This window comes from Schistocerca piceifrons, chromosome 8, assembly GCF_021461385.2.
Source record: "Schistocerca piceifrons isolate TAMUIC-IGC-003096 chromosome 8, iqSchPice1.1, whole genome shotgun sequence".
NCBI lineage: Eukaryota > Metazoa > Arthropoda > Insecta > Orthoptera > Acrididae > Schistocerca > Schistocerca piceifrons.
In genome coordinates, this window is record NC_060145.1 from 207,566,032 (window position 1) to 207,593,448 (window position 27,417).

The 27,417-nt window shown below is 45.5% G+C and overlaps 1 protein-coding gene across 1 annotated transcript in view; it reads left to right on the forward strand.

The window, feature by feature from the left end:
- The window catches only part of LOC124712212 (farnesol dehydrogenase-like), an 88,163-nt gene that overhangs the window by 27,294 nt on the left and 33,452 nt on the right, over nt 1-27,417 (forward strand). Inside the window, exons 4-5 of the mRNA XM_047242507.1 lie at nt 12,381-12,510; nt 15,169-15,298. Coding sequence (XP_047098463.1) covers nt 12,381-12,510; nt 15,169-15,298 — 260 coding nt within the window. The remainder of the gene's footprint in view (nt 1-12,380; nt 12,511-15,168; nt 15,299-27,417) is intronic.

A 27,417-nucleotide genomic window follows, 5' to 3' on the forward strand; every position in this document is an offset into this window, starting at 1 on the left:
AACCAAGAGGGAGCAGTGGGATTGGAAGACGAAGAAAGGGGATCTTGTATTAAAAAGAATCTATATACAGAAGAAGCAATGACGGAAATAAAAGTAACGATCAAGAGTGAATGACATTGCTATCCTCAGTGAAAGTGAAGAAGAATTATTGGATATGTTGAATGGAATGAACAGTCTAATGAGTACATAATGTGGATTGAAAGTAAACTGAAGAATGACGAAAGTAATGAGAAGTATCAGCAATGAGAATAGCGAGAAACTGAACATAAAAAATGTTGGTCACGAATTAGAGAAAGTTAAGAAATTCTGATATGCAGCAAAATAACCTGTAACGGACGAAGTAAGGGCGTAAAATCTAGAATAGCACAGGCAAAAAGGGCATTCCTGGCCTAAAAAGTCTGCTAGTATTAGTCATAGGCCTTAATTCGAAGTAGAAATCTCTGGGAAGGTACGTTTGGGACACAATAATGTATGTAGTGAATCATGGACTATAGACAGTGGGAAAACTGGAAAAGAAGAGAATCGGAGGATTTAATATGTGGTGCTACAGAAGAACGTTGAAAATTATGTTGACTGATGAAGTATCGAATGAGGAGGTCTCTGCAAACTCGGCGATGAAAGGGACATATGGAAAACAGTGACAACAAGAAGAGGAAAATAGAGACTGGACTACATATAACTTGTAATTGAGGATGTACTTTGCAAGCGCATTCTGAGATGAAGAGGTTGGAACAAGAGAGAAATTCGTGGTAGGCTGAATGAAACCCGTCAGAAGACTGACGGGAGAAAAAGACGAAAAAAAGTACGATTGTTAGGTTAGAGATACGCAATGCAATTCCCAAGCACAGATAAAACTACTCTAGCAGACGGAACCGTTCATTATAGGCTCTTTGAGACGTACATGTGTTTATCGACTCGCAAATGAATACATGACGTGAAAGTTGTCGGCAGCAGAAGATTTTCAGCGTCAATGGGGAAAAAACATGTTGGACTTGTGTCGGAGCTGTTATGTCGCAGATCTACTATAACTTCACTCGCAGTGAGCTCAGATACCATAACTAACGTGTGAGCGACAAGTTATACTGCAATGAGGCATGAAGCCTCCTTTCATTACAGTTGCCTGTACTGTGATCAGTAAAACACCACTATATAAAAACAGCTGTCCCTGTAGGACAAATATGAAAATAGAAATTATCATCGTGCAACTATAAGACCACACAACTAACGTCTTTTTTACATTGTGACGATGTTGTAGATTCAACTATTTGCAATGAGAGAGCTATGCACGCATAGTTGCATTTTATTGAACAACAATTTCACACTGCATTGGACAGCATTTTCACTACCTTGTATAGTCTGACGCATTTACAACTGCACTAATCGTTAGTAGAGATTATCTTAGAGGCAACCACAGCTATTGTAATTAATTTATTTAATCACTGGTTTTATAGCCTACAAACCACTTCATCAGGTTAGATACATTAAACCATGAAATCAAAGATGCAACATGGATGGAACCCAACATACAAGGTAGTGTGTGTCTTAGAGGCACCTGATGCCACCTTAGGAGACACTGTTCCTCGCTACTTCCATCTGTTGTCGCAGCCATCTGTGGGACGTACAGTGAGGTGAAAAAAGCCATGGTATGTATTCAAATATCGTGTCAGACATCCTTTTGCCTGATGTAGTGCAGCAGCTCGACGTGACAGGGACACATTGTAAATCACGCATTGGAGAAGTATGTGCCGAAAAAGCGGGTTACGGACGGAAAAGACCCACCGTGGTTTAACAGCGCAATTCGGAGAATGCTCAAGAAGCAAAGACAGTTGCACTCGCGGTACAAGAAAGATCGTGAGAATGAGGACAGCCAAAGTTAGTAGAGACTCGTGCCGCTGTAAAAAGAGCGATGCGAAAAGCATACAACCACTACCACCGTCATACCTTAGCAAAAGATCTTGCTGAAAACCGAAGGAAATTCTGGCCTTACGTAAAATCGGTAAGCGGGTCGAAGGCTTCCATCCAGTCACTCACTGATCAGTCTGGCCTGGCAACGGAAGACAGCAAAACGAGACCTCAAATTTTAAATTTAGCATTTGAGAAATCTTTCACGCAGGAGGATCGTACAAGCATACCGCCGTTTGAGTCTCGTACAGATTCCCGTATGGAGGACATAGTGATAGACATCCCTGGGGTTGTGAAGCAGCTGAATGGGTTGAAAATAAATAAATCGCCAGGTCCTGATGGGATTCCAATTCGGTTTTACAGAGAGTACTCTACTGTATTGGCTCCTTACTTAGCTTTCATTTATCGCGAATCTCCTGCCCAACGTAAAGTCCCGAGCAACTGGAAAAAGCACAGGTGACGCCTGTATATAAGAAGGGTAGATGGACGGTTCCTCAAAATTACGGACCAATATCCTTAACATCGGTTTGTTGCAGGATTCTCGAACATATTCTCAGTTCGAATATAATGAATTTCCTTGAGACAGAGAAGTTGCTGTCCATGCATCAGCACGGCTTTAGAAAGCATCGCTCCGGCGAAACGCAACTCGCCCTTTTTTCACATGATATCTTGCGAACCATGGATGAAGGGTATCAGACGGATGCCATATTTCTTGACTTCCGGAAAGCGTTTGACTCGGTTTCCCACTGCAGACTCCTAACTAAGGTACGAGCATATGGGATTGATTCCCAAATATGTGAGTGGCTCGAAGACTTCTTAAATAATAGAACCCAGTACGTTGTCCTCGATGGTGAGTGTTTATCGGAGGTGAGGGTATCATCTGGAGTGCCCCAGGGAAGTGTGGTAGGTCCGCTGTTGTTTTCTATCTACATAAATGATCTTTTGGATAGGGTGGATAGCAATGTGCGGCTGTTTGCTGATGATGTTGTGGTGTACGGGAAGGTGTCGTCGTTGAGTGCCTGTAGGAGGATACAAGATGACTTGGACAGGATTTGTGACTGGTGTAAAGAATGGCAGGTAACTCTAAATATGGATAAATGTGAATTAATGCAGATGAATAGGAAAAAGAATCCCGTAATGTTTGAATACGACATTAGTAGTGTAACGCTTGACACAGTCAAGTCGATTAAATATTTGGGCGTAACACTGCAGAGCGATATGAAGTGGGACAAGCACGTAATGTCAATTGTGGGGAAGGCGGATAGTCATCTTCGGTTCATTGGTAGAATTTTGGGAAGAAGTTTTTCATCTGTAAAGGAGACCGCTTATAAAACACTAGTACGACCTATTCTTGAGTACTTCTCGAACGTTTGGGATCCCTATCAGGTCGGATTGAGGGAGGAAATAGAAGCAATTCAGAGGTGGGCTGCTAGATTAGTTACTGGTAGGTTTGATCATCACGCGAGTGTTGCGGAAATGCTTCAGGAACTCGGGTGGGAGTCTCTCGAGGAAAGGAGGCGTTCTCTTCGTGAATCGCTACTGAGGAAATTTAGAGAACCAACATTTGAGGCTGACTGCAGTACAATTTTCTTGCCGCCAACTTACATTTCGCGGAAAGACCACAAAGATAAGAGAGATTAGGGCTCGCACAGAGGCATATAGGCAGTCATTTTTCCCTTGTTCTGTTTGGGAGTGGAACAGGGAGATAAGATGCTAGTTGTGGTACGAGGTACCCTCCGCCACCCACCGTATGGTGGATTGCGGAGTATGTATGTAGATGTAGACCCAGCAAGTCGCTGGAAGCCCCCTGCAGGAATATTGAACTATGCTGTGTCAATAGCAGATCACAAATGCGAACGTTTTGCCGATGCAGGATTTTGTGCAGGAACTGTCCTCTCGTTTATACCCCATAAATGTTCGATGGGATTCATGTCGACCCACCTGAGTAGCCAAATAATTCGCTAGAATTGTCCAGAATACACTTCAAACCAAATGCGAACAGTTGTGGCGCATTGTCATCCATAAAAATTCCGTGGTTCGGGAACATGAAGTACATGAACGGCTGCAAATGGTCTCAGCTGTCTCAGTTGAGCCAGAGGACGCTTTCTACGAGGTGCAACAATAAAGTAATGAAACTGATGTAAAAAGAAAAGTTGGTTACCGTTTTAGTCAAGGTTAGTGTTGTCTCCTTCAGCGTAGTTGCACACACTTTTTCCAGCGCTTCTGCCATTGATGATAACATTTCTGGAACTTATCTTCTGTAATATCCTCCAAGACCCTCCTCACAGCTTTTTGGACATCGTGTGTTGTTTGAAAATGGTGTCCCTTGACTCTTGGAAATAGAAAAAAGTCGCACGGAGTGATATCTGGTGAATAAGGTGGCTGTGGTAGTACTGAAATTTGTTTTGAGGTTAAAAATTGCTGTACGGACAGAGCAGTATGGGATGGCACATTATCGTGATGAAGAATCCAATTATCAGCATTGTTGGCACGGATACGAAGAATTCTTTTACGAAGTCTTTCTAAGATTTCTTTGTAGTAATATTGCTTAACTGTTTGCACAGGAGGCACCCACTCTTTTGAACAATTCCCTTGGAATCAAAGAAGCACACAAGCATGCATTTCACTTTAGACTTTGACATGCGACCTTTTTTTTGGTCTGGGTGATCCCTTTGAGCACCATTGCAAAATTTGGCGTTTTGTCTCTGGATCGTACTGAAAACACCAACTTTCATCACCAGTGATAACACAGCTCAACAATTCTGGATTGATTTCCGTTTGCTCTAACAGATCGGATGCCACATTTTTTCGTGTTCCTCGCTGTTGTGGTGTGAGATTTTTGGGGACCATTTCTGCACAAATCTTTCTCATACCAAGATCTTCAGTTATTATTAGACGAACCGTTTCTCGATTGTTGTTCAGTTCTTCTGCAATCATTTTCACGCATAATCTTCTATCAGGTCGTACGAGTTCACGCACTCTGGCCAAGTTGACAACCGACCGTGAGGTTGATGGTTGTCCACTGCGGTCTTCATCTTCAATATTCGTTCTGCGTTCACTAAACATTTTATGCCAACGAAAAACTTGAGCTCTTGACATAACCTCCTCTCCAAAAGCCTTCTGAAGCTTACTATAAGTTGTCGTCGTGTTTTCACCCAATTTAACGCAAAAAGAAATGGCACACCGTTGCGCAATATTATGCGGTTCCATTTCCATGACGAGAGACACAAACACGTGTTAATTTATTACAGCACAACTCAGACTGAGCAGTTGCATCGATGTGCCACTTGGACTAGAAGCAGCTTATAGACCAAGGTCAAAGATATTGTGCCTACGCAAGCCTGCAGGGTTGCCACATCTTGGAAAGAGAATCAGTCTCATTACTTTATTGGCGCACCTCGTATTCCATGTAAACAGAGCTCACATCAACATGGAGTCACTGCCAGCTTGCACAGACCCTAGTTGACAACTTGGGTCCATGGCTTCGTGGAGTCTGCGCCACACTCGAACCCTGTCATCAGCTCTTACCAAATGAAATCGGAATTCACCTAATCAGGCCGCAGTTTTCCAGTCTTCTAGGGTCCAATCTATATGATCACGAGCCCAGGAGAGGTGCTGCAGGCAACGTGTTGCTGGCAAAGGCAGTCGCGTCGGCCGTCTACTGCCTTAGCCCATTAACACGAAATTTCGCCATACTGTTGTAAAGCCCACTTTACACAGGAACAACACTGGCGACCAGAACTGGCTGGGACAGTGGGATTACACAAGAAGACAGAAATGGGTTCCAGTGAAACTTTTCTAGTGATAGACAGTACTACGGTCGCAGGTTCGAATCCTGCCTTGGGCATGGATGTGTGTGATGTCCTTAGGTTAGTTAGGTTTAATTAGTTTTAAGTTCTAGGCGGCTGATGACCTCAGAAGTTAAGTCGCATAGTGCTCAGAGCCATTTGAACCATCTGATAGACAGTAGCTGGTTTGTATACGGATGTAATAAGTGCGAGTCTGTCCGAGGATGTGTGAGAACATTCAGGAGACTGATGAAGATTATGAGGAAGCTGTTGATGAGGCTGTGAGTGAGAGGGTGAAACTGTACATTGTGCTAGTGAAGCGCTTCAAGAAACATAAACCAATAATAGGTCGTGCTGGATTAAAGACTTGGTGCATCATAGAGATCAGCTGAGAACTTCGTCTACAGTATTTCGGGAAGATTCCGAGCAGGATTCTCTAGAATACAAGAGAATTATGAGAATGAGTATGGGACAATTTAAAAAACTGTGTAATTTAATTGAATATAAAATATCGAAAGCAGGTATGGGAATGAGAAATGCCATTCCTGCCCGTCCAAAACTAGAGGCCTGATGAATTATCGTTAGTGGGCACAGCAACCAATGGAAGAACGAATGACGCGAATGTATTCCGATTGTTCTCGCTTTAGTCAGCATAAGACAATACTACATAAAATTTTTCGAATAAACACTTTACAGAAGTCATCGTATACCTCCTAATATCATGTCAGACTTACTTTAACCCGGCTTAGTGCATTAACTCGACGAGGCATGGACTCAACAAGCCGTTCGAAGTCCGCTGCAGGAAAACTGAGCCATGCTGCCTCTATAGCCGTGCATAATTGCGAAAGCGTTGCCTGTGTATGATTTTGTGCACAAAATTAGTGCTCCATTATGTCTCATAAATGTCTGATGTGTTTCTTGTCGGACGATCTGGGTGACCAAATGATTCTCTCGAATTGTCCAGAATGTTCTTCAGACTAATCACGAACAATTGTGGGTCGGTGACATGGAGCATTACCATCCACAAATAATTCCACCGTTGTATCGGAATGTGAAGTCCATAAATGGCTCGAAATGGCCTCCTTGTAGCCGAACATATCCATTTCCAGTGAATGATCGGTTCAGTTGAACCAGAGGACTCAGCCTATTCCACATAAACGCAGCCCAATCCATTACAGAGCCACAACCAGCGTGCATGTTGCCTGGTTGACAACTTGGCTTCGTGGAGTCTTCGCCACATTCTAGCCCTACCATCAGCTCTTACTAACTGAAATCGGGACTGATCTGACCAAGCCACAGTTCTCCAGTCGTCTGGAGTCTAACCCATATGGTTACCAGTCCAGGTGAGGCGCTGCAGGCGATGTTGTGGTGTTAGCAAAGAAACTAGTGTCGGTCTTTTGCTGCCTTCACTCCTTTAAGCGTTCAGAGTCTGTTAATTTCCGTTGTGCGACCATAATAAGGTCGAACACTTTTCAGATGAATCACATGGATACAAATGGCAGCTCCGTCAATGCACTGCCCTTGTATGCCATGTGTACGCGGTACTACCGCAATTCGTGTGTGTGTTTATCAGTATTCCATGATATTAGTCACCTCAGTCTCTTTTGAGTGATGACGCTTTTCCTTTGCCACCGAACTTAATGAAACAATATTTGATATTTCGCGAGCGTAAATTCATAAGTCACTTTTCCATTCTCGCAGAATGGTGGAAAACGAATTTGGTATAGTTGCAGCAAGATTTATTGTCTTTGGAAAAGAAATCCAAGTTGAGTTAGAAACAATACATTTGACTGTACAATATACTCCCCAAACTGGTTACGAACAACGTCACCAACAACCTATGTTGAAAGAGAATTGTTTGAAAATGATGACACTGACACCAGTTTGTTTCACCCCAACAAGCGGCGTTCCACTGGAACAGAACTTCCGTCACTGATAGCGGCTGGCTCCATAAACACACAGTGCAAAATTGCTTGGGAAACGAGGAAGGAACTGGCTGAGTACTTCAGTGGTGAACGACGAATGTCTTGGTAGATGAATGCTGCTGGCATGTAATAAGTGGCACAGCAGTTGTACTTAGGCCCTAAGTAGTTATCGACAAACTCTGTAAAATAAACTGTTCTGAACATCTTACTAGTGTTATTGTGCAGTGGATAACAAAGTTTGTTTAGACTGTAAGAGGTCCATGACCAAGGAATTTATTGCTAGCGCACTCGAGCAGATGTAACTTCGATGGATTGCTCCCTGCGATATGTAAGCTACAATAGAATCGCAAACCAGAGAGCAGGCAGTCGTAGTAGTAGAGTAGTAGCAAGGTTACTAAATAATAAGGTTGGGCAGTAAGCGCTCTGCTCTGCCATTGGCTGGCCTAGTGACGTCAGCGTGGAAGCTAGCGCTCACAAGCAGACGACACGGCATGCGCGTTTACGTCAAGTTTTTGGCGGAAGATTTTGTTTATACCAGAAATGAGATGTCTAAACTGCTTTTCTGCTGCTAAAATATTACAGTTAAAACTGATGAGTTATATTCTTTCGCAGCTTATGCCTCACACATCGGTAAAATGTCAGATCACAACCACACCGACACACACTTGAAATTCGAAACCTCGGCTCAAATAAATCAGAAACTATTAATTTAATCGCATTGAAATGAATTTACTTAAGAGCTCGAAGTTGCACACACTTGTTTGTAAGAAAGCCGCTATAGTATTCATCAAAGTAACTTTATCTGTGTCTCAAAAAAAAACTGTCATCTGTACATGTGCTCTTATTATGATGTTTCTTATTTGGTGACAGCTTTTCCAGAGTTTCCAGAGATTTCTTATGTAGTTCTCGTTTCTTATACCGTTTGGTTCTGTCTTCTGTTGCGGGTGACACATTGACAGTCGCACTACTGCACGGCAAATTGCGCGAAGGAACTGCATCTGGCTTGAGCATTCTTTTTCGGGGCAAATTAAGCAATTCAGACTGTAAATCCCTTAAGTAATCTGTTTCTGCGAAATGGCGAGAACATATTCTTGTATGCGCAACATTTACACTGTCTTTCCCTCAACATTTCGACAACCATAGTTTTTGTAATGTTTCATTACGCGGGAAACTGTGATACATTACGTCAGTTCCCTCTGTGCTCCAGTTGTAGGAAAAACAGTCCGTTACAGCAAAGCCTGGCATTGTAAAAATTAATTTTCACTCACTTGTAGATTCTCCAATAAGAATTTCACAGGACGAACCATAAACTATAGAGCTGCTGAACACAATGTTGATTCCGCTGTCCACTATCGCTAACTATTTCAGTTCCGAATCAAATATCAATTACAGCAAAAACCGTTAACACTCCCGAATTCCGAATGTTTCCGCTGTTGACTGAGTACCTCAGAAGAAAGAACTCAGTCAAAATACTCCTTCAAACACAAAACAACGCAAGAAAAACAATCACACACAATTTGAAATGTGTACTGTTTGGCACAGCTGCTTCCACCGTGACGTCATGCGCACAACTGAGAAAACACGTTGCTTTCTGCGCATAGCTTTCTGCGCCCCCCTGAGTACTAGTAGTAGCTCGCAGTCGGGCGATGGGGCCAGGTCGCTTATAGAGAGCAGTTGTCGAGTCGTATAGTTCACAGAGAGCACGTGTGTCCTGGAGTTCGGACAATGCAGTCCAGTGTTGTATCTCGAGAAGAAAGTAGAGTTATGGAATTAGCAAGGCCGGTCGTGGAGAACGATAGCGGTGCCTGAGCGATGTAGTATAAGGTAAAAGCAAAAATTATTGTTCTTTATTGCCTCGCGCATATGTTAATTGCTACAACTGATTTTTGTACTATTGTATCAAAGTCTCATGTAAATATTTTCAAAAAATCTTTCAATGTCAATCTTTCTTATAAAGATAACTGTTGACAGTCATTCATCTGAATTTAAAGTTTTTACTAATTTCTCCTATCCATAGTCATGCCAGTTATCGTAATGAAAATTAGTTGTTTTTCATACGTAACAAAATGAAGTGGCCAGCATTGCACTGTGCTCTGCCAGAAAAATTTCTTATAGAAGCAGATGTATACGCGTTATCCGGCGACATCATTGAGGTAAGAATTTTCAGTTTATTCAGAATAATTTTTCAGGGCCATGACGCAGCACTGCTGACGTGCAGTTTAGTTTCACAGTCAATTATTGAAACGTTAGATTACGAGATTTCTTTGGAAAAGTTATATATGAGTCACATTTTTTTGGGAGGTTAATCACTTTTTTTATTGGGAGGTTACGGAATTTATCTGTTGAGAGGTTACAAGATGTTAACAGCTGATTACACTGAAAACGCTGCAAAATATTTTAAGACGCAATGGCTTCGTAGTCATAGTCGTTTGATGTAGCCTAGTATCTTATTAAAACAAATACTCTGAAGAGTGTTCGCTTTTGAAGTAATTGTTATTATACTTTTCTCCTTGTGTTTATAAATACATTTGTTGCTTTCTTTTCCATTTTAATACATAATAGAAATTATATGACCTTAGGACTAGAAGGTGACAATTGATTGAATATCTATTTACTAATTTACCTGGGCTCACGATTGTCATTTGACACACACAAGGATTAAAAACAAAATTCGATGCTGATCTCATCGTGATGACTACATCTCTCATTGAGATGGCCAGCTGCAGTGAACCATGGTAGCTTCGGTACGCAGATGTCAGTGCCCGCTCCGCTTGTCTTGAGTAACTCACTTTCAAGAGTTCAGCTCTATATGTGGCCTTTGTAGCCTTTATCGGGCTCTCAAAAAACCCACGTCGGGAACTGAGACCGCTAGTTCCACTAAGTCACTCTTTAAATTCATCACAGAACTCTCCTTCTTTGCCTTGTTGGCATAATCACAATGACAAATGTTCCATAGTTTACATAAATTTCTAAAAATATACTTATATTGTTCACACTCCATTTTACACAAGCAGTCTGTTTTGACTGCGCTTCTCCATATACTGAAGACATTTTGCAACGAAAGTATAACACGCACAACGGTAGTGCGTAGTGTTCTACTGACAGTCAGAACCTTTTAGGACACGTCCAGTAATGGCTGCCATCAGATAATGTGACCGTGTTACTGGATCTTTGACGTCTACTAATCTCAAAACTGCTTGAGTTTGCTGGTCGCGAGCAGACTACTCCACGGCGATGCCGAAATACCTCTACACATGGAGGCAGTGGAGGGATAATTACTTGCTCCCAGTGTGGCTAGTACTACTGGCTGCCATTACTGTCCCTGTGTGCAGGGGGCTTAACGTCTTGTACGTTCGTCGTACGTGCCACATTGATTTCTGCAGTTGTTTCACGCAGTGTTGCTTTTCTGTTAGCACCGACAATCCTATGGAAACGCCGGTGCTCTCGGCCGTTAAGTGAAGATCGTCGTCCAGTGAGTTGTCGATGATGAGAAGTAATGCTTGAAATTTTGTCTTCTCGGCACATTCTTGGTCCTGTAGATCTCGGAATATTGAACTCACTCCATTCCGCGTTCAAAGTCTGTTAATTCACATAGTGTGGCCATAATCACGTCGGAAAACTTTTCACTTGAATGACCTGAGTACAAGTGACGACTCTGCCAATATATCTCGTGTACATGATACTACCGCCAAATATCTCACGAGGTAAGCATCATTTCTTTCTGTGGGGAAAGTTGAAGGATATTTGCTGTCGTGATCCACCGACAATGCCTGATAACATGCGTCAGCGAATTGTGAATGCATGAGCGAACATTACGGAAGGCGAACTACTCTCTGTTGAGAGGAATGTAGTTACACGTATTGCCAAATGCAGTGAAGTTGACGGACATCATTTTGAGCATTTATTGCAATAATGTGGTATTTACAGGTAACCAGGCTGTAACAGCATGAAGTCTCAGAAATGATAAGCTCACAAAGGTACACATATCACATTGGAACAACCTAAAAAAAAATGTACAAACGTACCTACGTTCTGTATTTTAATTTAAAAAACCTACCTGTTACCAACTGTTCGTCTAAAATCGTGAGCCATATGTTTGTGACTATTACAGCGCCATCTATCACAAAGCGATAACTAAAACATTCATATTTCTTACGTACTACACGAATATGTAATAAAAATAGGGGTTCGTATATAAAAAAACGCAGTTGATATCCGTTTGAGCTATGGCAGCGCCATCCAGCGGGCCAACCACAGCGCCATTTGGTTTCCCCCTTCAAGCTAGACAAGCTTCGTTCTTTGTAGTTTTCTCGTTTGACGCTTATTTCGTGAGATATTTGGCCAGGTCACGATTTATGGACCACCCTGTATGTGTAAATATCCTGCGGTGCTCAATCACACTGGTCGATGGACATCTCGATCCTGGCTTCTTAATTGTGCTGCACTCTGCAAGCCATCCTACGAAGTGAGGTGAAGAGAACGTTGGGCATCACTACCATCTGCCCGACTTGATGTTCCATTCTCAGATGGTGCACAAAAAGAACAAACGTCTGTGAGCCTCTGTATCATTGAAATTTCTCCCCATAGACGGTTCACAGAGATTATGTGGCAGGAAGTAATACGTTGTTTGACCCTTCTTTGAACCCATACTCTCTGAATATTAATAGTAAGTTTGTCTTTTAGCGTCCGCCACAGCAGTTGTATGAGTTAGTTGACATCGCATTTAATCTAGTACAGTAAAATTTCTTTTTATTCTTGTGACCAGGTGGCAAAACGGAAGACTGGAAGAGTATCCTGGACGTGAACGTGCTGGGTCTGAGCATCTGCACCAGAGAGGCTGTGCAGGACATGCTGAGCAGGGGCGTCGGGGACGGCTTCATCATCCATGTCAACAGGTGAGCTTGTGGCAGGCCCTATGCCAGAAATGTATTCTTAATCTTATTCAGTTACGTATTTATGTTGTTTCTGTAGCTTGCAGTCTAACATACATAGTTTTGGCACAGATTTTCGATCGTGAGAAAAACGTCTGAAGGAGTTTCTCACGCTTAGTGAACACCAGTTGCATCGGGTGCAAAAAAGCAGAAGAGATCATTGTCGATGCTAAAATGTTTTCTCACGGATAAGTGTTACGTAAAGCCCTAACATACAATCTCGTAAACATTCAGCACACTTTTTACAGGCAAAAATGCCTTCAGACATTAGAAAAAAACTGAGCAAGCTCATCTACGCAAAATTATTTAGCTTTTTAAGCCGACAAACGTTAATGAAGTTTAAAATACACTGAAGTGACAAATATCATAAGACTGAAACTTCCTGGCAGATTAAAACTGTGTGCTGGACCGAGACTCGAGCTCGGGACCTTTGCCTTTCGCGGGCAAGTGCTCTACCGACTGAGCTAGCCAAGCACGACTCACGCCCCGTCCTCACAGCCTTACTTCTGCCAGTACCTCGTCTCCTACCTTCCAAAATTAACAGAAGCTCTCCTGCGAGAGCCCAGGAGAGGCGCTCCAGGCAATGTGCTGTTAGTGTTGCTTGTCTGTTAGCGCTGACAACTCCATGCAAACACCACTGCTAAGGTTGTCAGCCACTGCGTTGTCCGTAGTGAGAAGTAATGCCTGAAATTTGGTATTCTCGGCACACTCTTGCCATTATGCGTATTGCTATCTCATGACTGTTCTCACCTGAGTGTATAATACGGCCGACGACGTGTACGCTAAGTAAAAAAAGCCAAACCTACCCAATACCAGCCGAGATAAGCTATATAAATCTTGCTCAGATATTGTAACTCAGTCTTTTATCGTGCAATTTAAGGTAGATGTGTGCTGTTATACTCAGAATGATAGCGATCAACGCTACATTGAATCTCAATGTAGACAAGTGTAATGTGCTGCGAATACATAGAAAGAGAGATGCCTTATCATTTAGCTATAATATAGCAGGTCAGCAACTGGAAGCAGTTAATTCCATAAATTATCTGGGAGTACGCATTAGGAGTGATTTAAAATGGAATCATCATATAAAGTTGATCGTCGGTAAAGCAGATGCCAGACAGATTCATTGGAAGAATCCTAAGGAAATACAATCCAAAAACAAAGGAAGTAGGTTACAGTACGCTTGTTCGCCCGCTGCTTGAATACTGCTCAGCAGTGTGGGATCCGTACCAGATAGGGTTGATAGAAGAGATAGAGAAGATCCAGCGGGCAGCAGCGCGCTTCGTTACAGGATCATTTAGTAATAGCGAAAGCGTTACGGAGATGGTAGATAAACTCGAGTGGAAGACTCTGCAGGAGAGACGCTCAGTAGCTCGGTACGGGCTTTTGTTGAAGTTTCGAGAACATACCTTCACCGAGGAGTCAAGCAGTATATTGCTCCCTCCTACGTATATCTCGCGAAGAGACCATGAGGATAAAATCAGAGAGATTAGAGCCCACACACAGGCATACGACAATCCTTCTTTCCACGAACAATACGAGACTGGAATAGAAGGGAGAACCGATAGAGGAACTCATGGTACCCTCCGCCACACACCGTCAGGTGGCTTGCGTAGTATGGATGTAAAGAACTTAATTCAGGACTAAGGTGATTATTTCGGTGCAAATTGCTTTCACTCGAGCTACTAAGTCTTTCAAACAACTTCTGTGACTTTGTGTAACTGCCAGAGAGCCGGGTGGTGCCTCAGTTGTAAGTGCTAATGTACTAGAGTATAAAAATGTCAGGTCAGTTTTGTGTGAATCCTTGCTCAGGACGATATCGCAAAATCTAGCAGGTCATAGTAAAGACACCTCTCACATGTTCTCCAATCACTGGACCAAATCAAAGACCACTCTCTCACGTTCTCCGATCACTGGACCAAATCAAAGTTTACAACAATAATTATAACAATGCTGTGTATAAACTATTCACAGCCTTCTTGGCACATTTACAGCCAGTTACTTCTGATGAAGGTGATGGAGATATTGATCGAAAGCTTACCTTTCCACTCTAATTTGATGCAGCAAGAAAACAGAAAATATCTTAAACATGATGTCGTCACAAGAAACTTTGTTCCTGTAATGACGCTGTGTCGGAATTATTCCCATGGACACAATAAACCATCAGTAAGCGAAGCTGATACGTTATCGGTACATGAGCATCCAAAGAATGTTGCCAGGTGGAGTGCAAAAGCATCTCTCAGAAAGTGTAACCAACATTGATTATTAAGTTCAAGTAATTTGTTCCTGCCAGTGGTATGAATTAATTAGCTTATTAGCATTGCCTAGAACGGGCTAAAAGTAATTCAGTAAATCATCACCACTGATTTATACACTGGCTCTAGATAACGAAAAGTTAGAAATTGTAGTGAGAGAGGAATAACAAAAAATAGGGAAAACGATTGGGAAGATGAATGATAAAGTAGCACCTTACGGAATACGCAGCAAAATAGCATTGTGCATTTGACGGGTATATTATTATTTGAGATTAATAATCCAGGACTGGGCTCAGGTACTGATTTCACACGCACCTATGATGTTGCAGATTATTTCTAATGTTGCAACCTGTTTCCTAATTTTCAGTGTTGTGGGACACGCACCACCGTCTTTAGATGTTATGGCGATGTATTCCGCCAGCAAGCACGCTGTCAAAGTGCTACTCGAAGGGCTGAGGAAAGACCTGGTCGCCAAGGGCAGCAAGATACGAGTTGGGGTAAGTTATCCATTGTATGGCAGTCATGCCTAGCAGACCAGAAGCTTTATGTTTTTAAGTAAGTGTCAGATGATTATCAGTACTGTTTTAAATCTGTGTTTTTTGTTTTGTTGTGTGTGTGTGTGTGTGTGTGTGTGTGTGTGTGTGTTCCCGACACAGCTGATCTTGCAAATTATCTGAGAACTTGCATTCCAGTAGCTCTTTGTAGTGTATCTAGCAGCGTATCCTACTTCTCATAAATGAAGAAAAAAGACGAATTCAACAATTAAAAAACCTATAGGTCAAATAGAGCGTACATAATTGAAGTATAATACACATCACGCATGATCAATAAAAAGAGGGAATACCAGTAGAATAATCAGTGCTTGAACATAGACTATCTGGTACACGTACAAACTAGTACAAATCAATTAACATCAAAGCGGATTTACGTAACCCCCAGCGCAGAGCGTTACTTGTGATTTCCGTATGCTCCATGCGTTGTGAAAGCCATTTGTCTTACAAAGCTGGTCTTTGGATGGCTTTGGGTCTGAACTCTGCGAGCAACAACACTGATATAGTGAGCATTCCAAACATGTTATATGAGATCAAGTCATGAAATTAAGGTTCATATATATTGTAATGAATTAATAGCTACATTCTTCCAGAAGGCAGAATGGTTTTATAAGTGTCAAAAAACATGTAAGGGGAGCAGTGCTTGCGAAGCGAGTCAGGCTAGTTTGTAGCCCATCCATATTGTTATTCTCTCTGTACATTGAGCATGCGGTAAAAGAAACCCAGGAGAGGTTTGGAACGGGAATTGCAACTCAGCAAAAATAAATCACAACTTGAAGGTTTGCTGATTGGATTTTGATTTTGAAAGAAAAGGCAGTTTAACAGACTGGGTAGTGTCTTGAAAAGAGAGTTGTAGGATGCACATCAACAAAACTAAAACAAGGTTAATAGAATATAGCCGAACTAAATCAGGCGATGCTGAGCGAATTAGACTAGGAAACGAAGATTAGGTATGCTACTTAGCGATCAAATTAACTGATGATAGTTGAAACAGGGAGCATATAAAATGCAGACTGGCAATACCAGGAAACGTGTTGCTCAAGAGCACTTTATAAGAAACTGCGTAAATTTAAGTGTTAGGAAGTCTTTTCTGAAGGTATACCGACAGAAAAAATGGCTACACCAAGAAGGAGTTGTGCGACATACACGGAAGTTGGTAGGTGCGTTTCTAAGTCTGAAAGATGACGTCACTTCACATATCACACCAGTCACGTAAGAGTGGCGCTAGTAAAGAACCCTGTAAAGGTCTCGAGCGTTAATTACCTTTGAGGATGGACGTGGTGAGTCGGAGTTAGTCAAGAATACCTGTAAGACGACAAAGACACCGTTATCAACGTGTAACCTCCCAACAGATAAATTCCGTAACCTCGCAATAAAAAGGTGACTAACCTGTCAATAAAAATGACTCATATATAACCTTTCAGAAGAAATCTCGTAATGTAACCTTTCAGTAATTAACTGACTTTGAATATAAACTGGTAAATCTGGACGTCAGCAGTGCTGCGTCATGGCCCTGAAAAATCATTCTGAATAAACTGAAAAATCTTACCTCAATGATGTCGCCGGAAAACGCGTATATATCTGCTCCTGTAAGAAATTTTTCTGGCACAGCCCAGTGCAATGCTGGCCACTAGATTTTGTTATATATGAAAAACAACTGATATTCTTTACGATAATCGGCATGACTATGGATAGGAGAAATTAGTGTTTTTGTTGTTGTTGTTGTTGTGGTCTTCAGTCCTGAGACTGGTTTGATGCAGCTCTCCATGCTACTCTAGCCTGTGCAAGCTTCTTCATCTCCCAGTACCTACTGCAACCTACATCCTTCTGAATCTGCTTAGTGTAATCATCTCTTGGTCTCCCTCCACGATTTTTATTCCCCCCAGGGGGTCCACAACTCTTTCGTGGATACGTGCGTGGCGAGCACGGGGCCCCGAGCCATTGCAGCCTTCTTTCTCTCCCGGGCTGCATTTCCTTTCCCTTCCCCTCCTTTCCCCTCCATACCCCTTTCCCCTCGCCCTCTCCTCTCCCTCTATTGGTGTCCTTGCTTATGTTGGCCCCCGCTATCCTCCTGGTTCTGTTGGTTTTACACTCCGGCTTTGTTGCGTAATCATCTCCTCCTTTTGGCATTCCTTGGTCCCCCTCTGGGGTTTGACCTCCATTCCAAAATTTCTCTTCCGTAGTGTGAGCCATTTGGGGAAGAGCACCTTACCTAGTGTCTCCGATGTGTGCCCTACTAGTACATTCCACCTTTTCTTTTACGTCGTTGTCTGATGCTAGGGTGCATAGCCAGCACGGTAGCCAGCCCGTGTGGTGGGGTCGCTATGTACCCTTTTGGTTGAGCCCCCTGAACACACAGGGATCACACTTCTGATACCTGAGCTGTGACCTCCTCATGCATGCCTTGGAGTGGTTGCTCGTCATCCTGGAGCATCGGAACTCCCGGCAATGGCCGCCGTGCCAGACGGCCCTTGCTGTGGCTGGGTGGCGCCCGTGAGGAGAGCCCCTGATCGGAGTGGGTGGTATCAGGGCGGACGCTATGCAGATGAAACGCATACGGGTCCAAAACTCTGGCCGCTCTTCTGCGGCCGTCTCTCTGCGTGGTACTGATTCCTCAAGTGCTGCTTCTCTTGCCCCTTCGGCCTTCCCTTCCGTGGCTACCCCCTGGGAGGAGGGTCAGGCCCGTCGTCTAGGGGCAAAACCTTTCCCCCGTTATCTAGTTTGCACCAGGACTGATGGAGATACTTTCACCAGTGTCAAAACTTTATTCTTTGTGGAACACATTGAAGACAAGTTCGGCGAAGTGGACTCCCTGAGCAAGATGCGGTCGGGTTCGTTACTGATAAAAACTGCTTCGGCTGCACAATCTGCGGCCCTTCGTGCCTGTACCCATCTTGGCACAATTCCCGTGTCCATTACCCCTCACCAGTCTCTAAATATGGTACAAGGTGTGATTTTTCACAGAGACCTCATCCTTCAAACTGATGAGGAACTTCGGGACAATCTCGAATGGCGGGGTGTTCACTTTGTTCGGCGTGTTCAGAAGGGTCCTAAAGATAATCGTATTGATACTGGTGCCTTTATCCTGGCCTTTGAAGGGGATACCCTTCCTGAGAAAGTTAAGATTATGGTCTATCGCTGTGATGTGAAGCCGTACATCCCACCTCCTATGCGGTGTTTTAAGTGCTTGCGTTTTGGCCACATGTCTTCTCACTGTACCCAGTACCCTCTCTGTGGTGACTGTGGACGTCCACTCCATGAGGGGAGTCCCTGTGTTCCCCCTCCTGTATGTGTAAATTGGCATGGTAGTCATTCTCCACGTTCAGCAGATTGCCCAGTCTATAAGAAAGAAAAAAAGATACAGGAGTATAAGTCTCTTGATCGTTTAAGCTACACAGAGGCCCATAAGAAATATGCACGATTGCACCCTGTGTCCATGACATCTAGTTACGCCTTGATTACCTCTTCATCCCTTCCTCCCCCTTCCTTACCCCCATCCCGGACCCCTCTCCTTCCCCCCTCCCCTGCGGCTCCCACCCCTTCTCCTCTGGGCGCCGCTCCCCCTCCCCAGCCGGAGAAGTGTCCCACTCCTTAGGCGTCTGCCGGTCAAGGGCGCCTCTCCCGGGATGCCCCTTCCCGGCACCTTCCAGGTCAAAGGTCTGCTGCAGCGCGGCGACCGCGAGAGCCACGGTCTATCGGCTTCCAGGTCGCCCGGTCTCTTTCTGTTCCTGATCTTGCTGCAGCTGGCTCCATTATGCCACACAGCCCTCCTCGATCTCAGCCTGAAAAGAAGAAGAAACATAAGTCCCGGGACAAAGAGCCTCTGGTGTCACCGGAGGTCCCTTCCCCGGCTTCACAACCGGATTCTGACCTGTCGTTTATGGATGTCGCCCCCTCCTTGTCGGTGACGGGTGGGGACCCGGCGGTATGACTGGATTTAGCGTGTTCAGCCCTCATTTAAACCATCGTTCTGTGGTTCTCCAATGGAATTGTAATGGCTACTATCGTCACCTTCCGGAATTGAAATCCCTTCTTTCGTCCTACTCAGCAGCTTGTGTGGTTCTCCAGGAATCTCATTTTACTGATGCTCACTCACCGACCCTCCGTGGGTTCCGTGTTTTCTGTCGAAATCGGGTCGGACCCTTGCGGGCTTCTGGTGGCGTTTGTACGTTGGTCCGTACAGACATTGCTAGCACGTGGATTCCTCTCCAAACTACATTGGAAGCGGTTGCTGTTAGGGTCCACTTAGACTCTGCAGTCACAGTATACAATCTTTATCTCCCTCCTGACAGGACTCTTACACCTGCTGCCTTAACCACCCTTCTTCAGCAACTTCCTCCTCCCTTCCTCCTCCTTGGGGATTTTAATGCTCATCATCCTTTGTGGGGCAGTGCCTTTCCATCTAGACGAGGTCTTCTTATAGACCAATTTATTGCAGACCACGACCTGTGCCTTCTTAATGATGGCTCCCCTACTCATTTCAGTGCTGGTCATGGTACCTTTTCTGCCATTGATCTTTCTCTTTCTTCTCCCTCTCTCCTCCCTTCATTACACTGGTCGCCACACGACGACCTTTGTGATAGTGACTATTTCCCGTTGATTATCACGCTCCCTTCCCGCTCCCCGATGGACAGGTTACCTCGTTGGTCTTTCCACCGCGCCGATTGGCCTCTATATACTGCACAGGTCGAGTTTTCTCCCTCTTTGTCGGGTTGTATTGATGACGTCCTACGTGACGTGTCTGACGCGATTGTTCGCGCTGCTAACCTTGCTGTCCCGCGCTCATCTGGACAATTTCGTCGTCGGCAAGTCCCGTGGTGGAGTACGGCCATTGCCATTGCCATCCGTGATCGCCGTCGAGCTTTGCAACACTTTAAGAGGCACCCATCTGTAGCCAGCCTTTCTACCTTTAAGCGCCTTCGCGCTAAAGCCCGTTATTTAATCAAACAGAGCAAGCGGATATGTTGGGAACGATTCGTTTCTTCCCTTGGTTCCACTGTCCCTCTGTCACGGGTATGGGCTACACTTCGCTCTCTCCAAGGTTGCCATCGGCAGTCCACCCTCCCAGGCCTTCACCTCCCAGATGGCATTTGTACGGACCCATTAGTTCTCGCAGAACATCTTGCGACCCATTTTGCAGTGGCATCAGCGTCGGCCTCCTATCCAGCTGCTTTCCTTCATCAAAAACAGCAGGCTGAAGCTGTCACCTTATGTTTCACCACTTGTGAGTCAGAATCTTACAACGAACATTTCACTGAATGGGAATTTCTTTCTGCTCTATCTTCTTCTCATGATACGGCCCCTGGCCCAGATTCCATTCATAACCAGCTGCTTCAACATCTCAGTGCTCCACAACGGCACCATCTTCTTCGGGTGTTTAACCGTATCTGGCTCCAGGGTGACTTCCCTTCTCAGTGGAGGGATAGCATTGTGGTTCCTGTCCTTAAGCCTGGTCAGAACCCCCTATCTGTTGACAGCTATCGGCCAATTAGTTTGACCAATGTTGGTTGTAAGTTACTTGAACGGCTGGTAGCCCGTCGGCTCACTTGGGTCCTCGAATCTCAGGATCTATTGTCCCCTTACCAGTGTGGCTTTCGAGAGGGACGATCTCCAATCGATCATTTGCTTCGCTTGGAATCCGCAGTTCGGCAGGCTTTTTCCCAGCGCCGCCATTTGGTGGCAGTGTTTTTTGACCTTCGCAAGGCCTATGACACGGCCTGGCGCCATCACATCTTACTAACCCTTCATCAGTGGGGTCTTCGGGGCCCACTCCCGATTTTTATCCGCCAGTTCCTGATCCATCGGTCATTCAGAGTTCGAGTTGGTACTGCTTTTAGTTCTCCACGGACCCAGGAGACGGGCATCCCACAGGGTTCTGTCTTGAGTGTCCTTCTTTTCCTCATTGCTATCGATGGACTTGTGGCCTCTGTCGGTCCCTTGGTCGCCCCTGCCCTGTATGTGGATGATTTCTGCATTTGGGTTAGTTCCTCCTCGATGCCATCTGCAGAACGGCAGCTCCAGGTGGCTATACGGCGTGCCTCTGCATGGACCCTCTCCCACGGGTTTCAATTCTCTCCTTTAAAATCGCGGGTGGTCCACTTCTGTCGCCGTACTACGGTCCACCCTGATCCAAAGCTCTATCTCGCTGCACAAAGATTGCCTGTGGTTCCACAGTTTCGTTTCCTAGGTCTTCTTTTCGACAACAAGCTCACTTGGCTGCCCCATATCAGACTCCTGAAGGTAGGATGTTTCCGTAAACTCAATGTCCTTCGCTTCCTTGCCCACTCCTCCTGGGGTGCGGACCGTTCCCTCCTCCTCCGTCTTTATCGTGCTCTAGTTCTGTCACGTTTGGACTATGGTTGTCAAGTTTATGGTTCAGCTGCTCCTTCCACGCTGCACGTGCTGGATCCAGTCCACCATCGTGGTATCCGTTTGGCCACCGGTGCCTTCCCTACTAGCCCTGTTGATAGTCTCCTGGTTGAAGCTGGGATCCCCCCCCTTTCTGTTCGGCGGTCCCAGCTTCTGGTGTCTTATGCCCTTACTATCCGTTCTTCTCCCGCTCATCCTTCCTATTCTATCCTATTCCCAGACCATGGACGTCGCCCGCCTGACTCCCGCCCTCGGGCGGGTTTACCGGTTGGGCTGCGCCTAGCGTCTCTTACCCGTGATTTTCGGCTTCCTTCTTTGTCCTGTCTTCCTCGCTCCCTCCCCTCCACCCCTCCTTGGTTAGTTCCTCGGCCTCGAATTCGGATGGATCTCCGCCGCGGTCCGAAAGATTCCATCCCCCCGGTGGTGTTCCGTTCCTTTTTCCGCCAAATTTTATGGGAGTTTCGGGATGCTGTTGTTTTTTACACTGATGGCTCTAAATCTGCTGATCATGTTGGGTATGCCTTCACGTCCTTTGTTGGAACGGAAAATCATCTACTGCCACCCTCATGTGGGGTGTTTACTGCGGAATTGATGGCAATTTCCCGGGCCCTTACCTTTATTAAACAATCCCAACACAACCGCGTTTTGTTATGTACGGACTCGATGAGTGGCCTTCTTGCTATTGACCGGTGTTTTTCGCGCCATCCCTTGGTCTCTGCCATCCATGACCATCTCGCTGATCTTCACCGTGCTGCTTGTTCCATTGACTTCCTATGGGTCCCGGGCCATGTGGGTATCCCGGGTAATGAGCTCGCTGATCGTTTGGCTGGGGGAGCAGTTACTTACCCCCCGTTTTCTGTAACCCCTCCTGCAGCGGATTTACGGCTTCACATCAAATCCCACTTTGCACAGTCATGGGCCAATTCTTGGGAGGCTACTCCACTGTCTAATAAACTTCGTGCCATTAAGGTGAATACAGGCCCATGGCGTTCTTCCTTTAGCCTCTCCCGCAAGGACTCGACCACACTGTGTCGTCTCCGCATTGGCCATACCAGGCTGACCCATGGTTTCCTTTTGCGTGATGAGCCACCCCCGCTATGTGGTTGTGGAGCCTTCCAGTCAGTGGCCCACATTTTGGTTGAATGCCCCCTTCTTTTGGCTCTGCGTGCTAAGTACAGACTCCCCCACACTTTACCTTTGATGTTGGCTGACGATTCCCGGATGGTCTCTCTGGTTCTAGGTTTCCTCCGGGAGAGTGGTTTTTATTCTCAGTTTTAAAGTTTTTAATCTCCCTCTGGTGTTGGGGCAGGGCGGTGAGTGTTTGGGTGTCTCCCACTGTAGGCAGTGTTCAGAGATTCCCGATTCACCTCCCTGACCGGAATCCTCTTCTCTTTCCCTTTTACTCTGTTTTTACCCCTTCTTTTTAAGGCTTGGTTAGTTTTTCTATTCCCATACGTACTTTCTGCATTATAGCAGTTGTACCTTTTAAGTCACAGGTGGTCTTGCCTATGCTGTTTCAGCATAGTGTTGGGTTCGTTCTCTTGCCAACTTCCCTCATTTGTTTTTACTAATGACAACGTGACTGCCCTTTTACGTTTCCCCTTTATCCGTTTTATTTTTCTGACTATACTGAGATGTCCCGTTAGCAGAATGGAGTCTATTTGAAACAAGGGACTGATGACCTTGCTGTTTGGTCCCTTTAACCTCAAACAACCAACCAACCATCCAATGGAATTGTAATGGCTACTATCGTCACCTTCCGGAATTGAAATCCCTTCTTTCGTCCTACTCAGCAGCTTGTGTGGTTCTCCAGGAATCTCATTTTACTGATGCTCACTCACCGACCCTCCGTGGGTTCCGTGTTTTCTGTCGAAATCGGGTCGGACCCTTGCGGGCTTCTGGTGGCGTTTGTACGTTGGTCCGTACAGACATTGCTAGCACGTGGATTCCTCTCCAAACTACATTGGAAGCGGTTGCTGTTAGGGTCCACTTAGACTCTGCAGTCACAGTATACAATCTTTATCTCCCTCCTGACAGGACTCTTACACCTGCTGCCTTAACCACCCTTCTTCAGCAACTTCCTCCTCCCTTCCTCCTCCTTGGGGATTTTAATGCTCATCATCCTTTGTGGGGCAGTGCCTTTCCATCTAGACGAGGTCTTCTTATAGACCAATTTATTGCAGACCACGACCTGTGCCTTCTTAATGATGGCTCCCCTACTCATTTCAGTGCTGGTCATGGTACCTTTTCTGCCATTGATCTTTCTCTTTCTTCTCCCTCTCTCCTCCCTTCATTACACTGGTCGCCACACGACGACCTTTGTGATAGTGACTATTTCCCGTTGATTATCACGCTCCCTTCCCGCTCCCCGATGGACAGGTTACCTCGTTGGTCTTTCCACCGCGCCGATTGGCCTCTATATACTGCACAGGTCGAGTTTTCTCCCTCTTTGTCGGGTTGTATTGATGACGTCCTACGTGACGTGTCTGACGCGATTGTTCGCGCTGCTAACCTTGCTGTCCCGCGCTCATCTGGACAATTTCGTCGTCGGCAAGTCCCGTGGTGGAGTACGGCCATTGCCATTGCCATCCGTGATCGCCGTCGAGCTTTGCAACACTTTAAGAGGCACCCATCTGTAGCCAGCCTTTCTACCTTTAAGCGCCTTCGCGCTAAAGCCCGTTATTTAATCAAACAGAGCAAGCGGATATGTTGGGAACGATTCGTTTCTTCCCTTGGTTCCACTGTCCCTCTGTCACGGGTATGGGCTACACTTCGCTCTCTCCAAGGTTGCCATCGGCAGTCCACCCTCCCAGGCCTTCACCTCCCAGATGGCATTTGTACGGACCCATTAGTTCTCGCAGAACATCTTGCGACCCATTTTGCAGTGGCATCAGCGTCGGCCTCCTATCCAGCTGCTTTCCTTCATCAAAAACAGCAGGCTGAAGCTGTCACCTTATGTTTCACCACTTGTGAGTCAGAATCTTACAACGAACATTTCACTGAATGGGAATTTCTTTCTGCTCTATCTTCTTCTCATGATACGGCCCCTGGCCCAGATTCCATTCATAACCAGCTGCTTCAACATCTCAGTGCTCCACAACGGCACCATCTTCTTCGGGTGTTTAACCGTATCTGGCTCCAGGGTGACTTCCCTTCTCAGTGGAGGGATAGCATTGTGGTTCCTGTCCTTAAGCCTGGTCAGAACCCCCTATCTGTTGACAGCTATCGGCCAATTAGTTTGACCAATGTTGGTTGTAAGTTACTTGAACGGCTGGTAGCCCGTCGGCTCACTTGGGTCCTCGAATCTCAGGATCTATTGTCCCCTTACCAGTGTGGCTTTCGAGAGGGACGATCTCCAATCGATCATTTGCTTCGCTTGGAATCCGCAGTTCGGCAGGCTTTTTCCCAGCGCCGCCATTTGATTGCAGTGTTTTTTGACCTTCGCAAGGCCTATGACACGGCCTGGCGCCATCACATCTTACTAACCCTTCATCAGTGGGGTCTTCGGGGCCCACTCCCGATTTTTATCCGCCAGTTCCTGATCCATCGGTCATTCAGAGTTCGAGTTGGTACTGCTTTTAGTTCTCCACGGACCCAGGAGACGGGCATCCCACAGGGTTCTGTCTTGAGTGTCCTTCTTTTCCTCATTGCTATCGATGGACTTATGGCCTCTGTCGGTCCCTTGGTTGCCCCTGCCCTGTATGTGGATGATTTCTGCATTTGGGTTAGTTCCTCCTCGATGCCATCTGCAGAACGGCAGCTCCAGGTGGCTATACGGCGTGCCTCTGCATGGACCCTCTCACACGGGTTTCAATTCTCTCCTTTAAAATCGCGGGTGGTCCACTTCTGTCGCCATACTACGGTCCACCCTGATCCAGAGCTCTATCTCGCTGCACAAAGATTGCCTGTGGTTCCACAGTTTCGTTTCCTAGGTCTTCTTTTCGACAACAAGCTCACTTGGCTGCTCCATATCAGACTCCTGAAGGTAGGTTGTTTCCGCAAACTCAATGTCCTTCGCTTCCTTGCCCACTCCTCCTGGGGTGCGGACCGTTCCCTCCTCCTCCATCTTTATCGTGCTCTAGTTCTGTCACGTTTGGACTATGGTTGTCAAGTTTATGGTTCAGCTGCTCCTTCCATGCTGCACGTGCTGGATCCAGTCCACCATCGTGGTATCCGTTTGGCCACCGGTGCCTTCCCTACTAGCCCTGTTGATAGTCTCCTGGTTGAAGCTGGGATCCCCCCCCTTTCTGTTCGGCGGTCCCAGCTTCTGGTGTCTTATGCCCTTACTATCCGTTCTTCTCCCGCTCATCCTTCCTATTCTATCCTATTCCCAGACCATGGACGTCGCCCGCCTGACTCCCGCCCTCGGGCGGGTTTACCGGTTGGGCTGCGCCTTGTGTCTCTTAACCGTGATTTTCGGCTTCCTTCTTTGTCCTGTCTTCCTCGCTCCCTCCCCTCCACCCCTCCTTGGTTAGTTCCTCGGCCTCGAATTCGGATGGATCTCCGCCGCGGTCCGAAAGATTCCATCCCCCCGGTGGTGTTCCGTTCCTTTTTCCGCCAAATTTTAAGGGAGTTTCGGGATGCTGTTGTTTTTTACACTGATGGCTCTAAATCTGCTGATCATGTTGGGTATGCCTTCACGTCCTTTGTTGGAACGGAAAATCATCTACTGCCACCCTCATGTGGGGTGTTTACTGCGGAATTGATGGCAATTTCCCGGGCCCTTACCTTTATTAAACAATCCCAACACAACCGCGTTTTGTTATGTACGGACTCGATGAGTGGCCTTCTTGCTATTGACCAGTGTTTTTCGCGCCATCCCTTGGTCTCTGCCATCCATGACCATCTCGCTGATCTTCACCGTGCTGCTTGTTCCATTGACTTCCTATGGGTCCCGGGCCATGTGGGTATCCCCGGTAATGAGCTTGAAACACGTATGTAACGCAGCAGCGATGGCGAGGCATTGTAGCATCTGTGACCAGAGAGTATGCGCTTGACCGCGCGAGTGTTGCGAGCGGTTCTCAGTCTGTCAGTAGTCGTTGCGAGTCGGCCAGTCAGTCGTTGCGAGTCGGTCAGTTAGTCGTTGCGAGTCTGTAGCTCTGTCTAGTTGAGAGCAGTACTCTGTCAGTAGTCGTCGCGTGCAGTACGCTGATAGTCGTCATGGAGAGCGGTCGGTCAGTAGTAGAAGCCCAGTGCGGTTGTGTGATGTAGGCGGTCGGCAACACTGGTCAAGATAGTGAATAAGGTATACTGTTAATTAATGTAATCATTAGATCATGAAAAATTTTATTTATTGTAATTATTCTCCAAGAAGTCCCCCAATAATAATTTTTATTTCAAAAGCATTTTTTCAAAAATTTAATTTTTTATTGAACTAAAGATTTCGTTGCACTTCCCATTTCACTCCACTTCTTTTAAAGAAAATTTTCAGTAAAATCACAAAAAAAAGGAATATTATCATTTGCAATGCAGTTCCTCCAAGCCGTGCAAAAAGATAAGAGCAGAAATGTGACATGCATTTATTCTGAGGTAAGACTTTAACTCTGATTGTTTTACACAGGGCCAAAGACCGATATTTCGGTTTAATTGAATTTTCTTGTCACTGAATGGACTTTAATTTTTTGGTGAAGAATTTATATTGGAGTCAGATTGCGTATTTCACATTTTTGTTGCCATTGTCAGTACATTTCATTGTG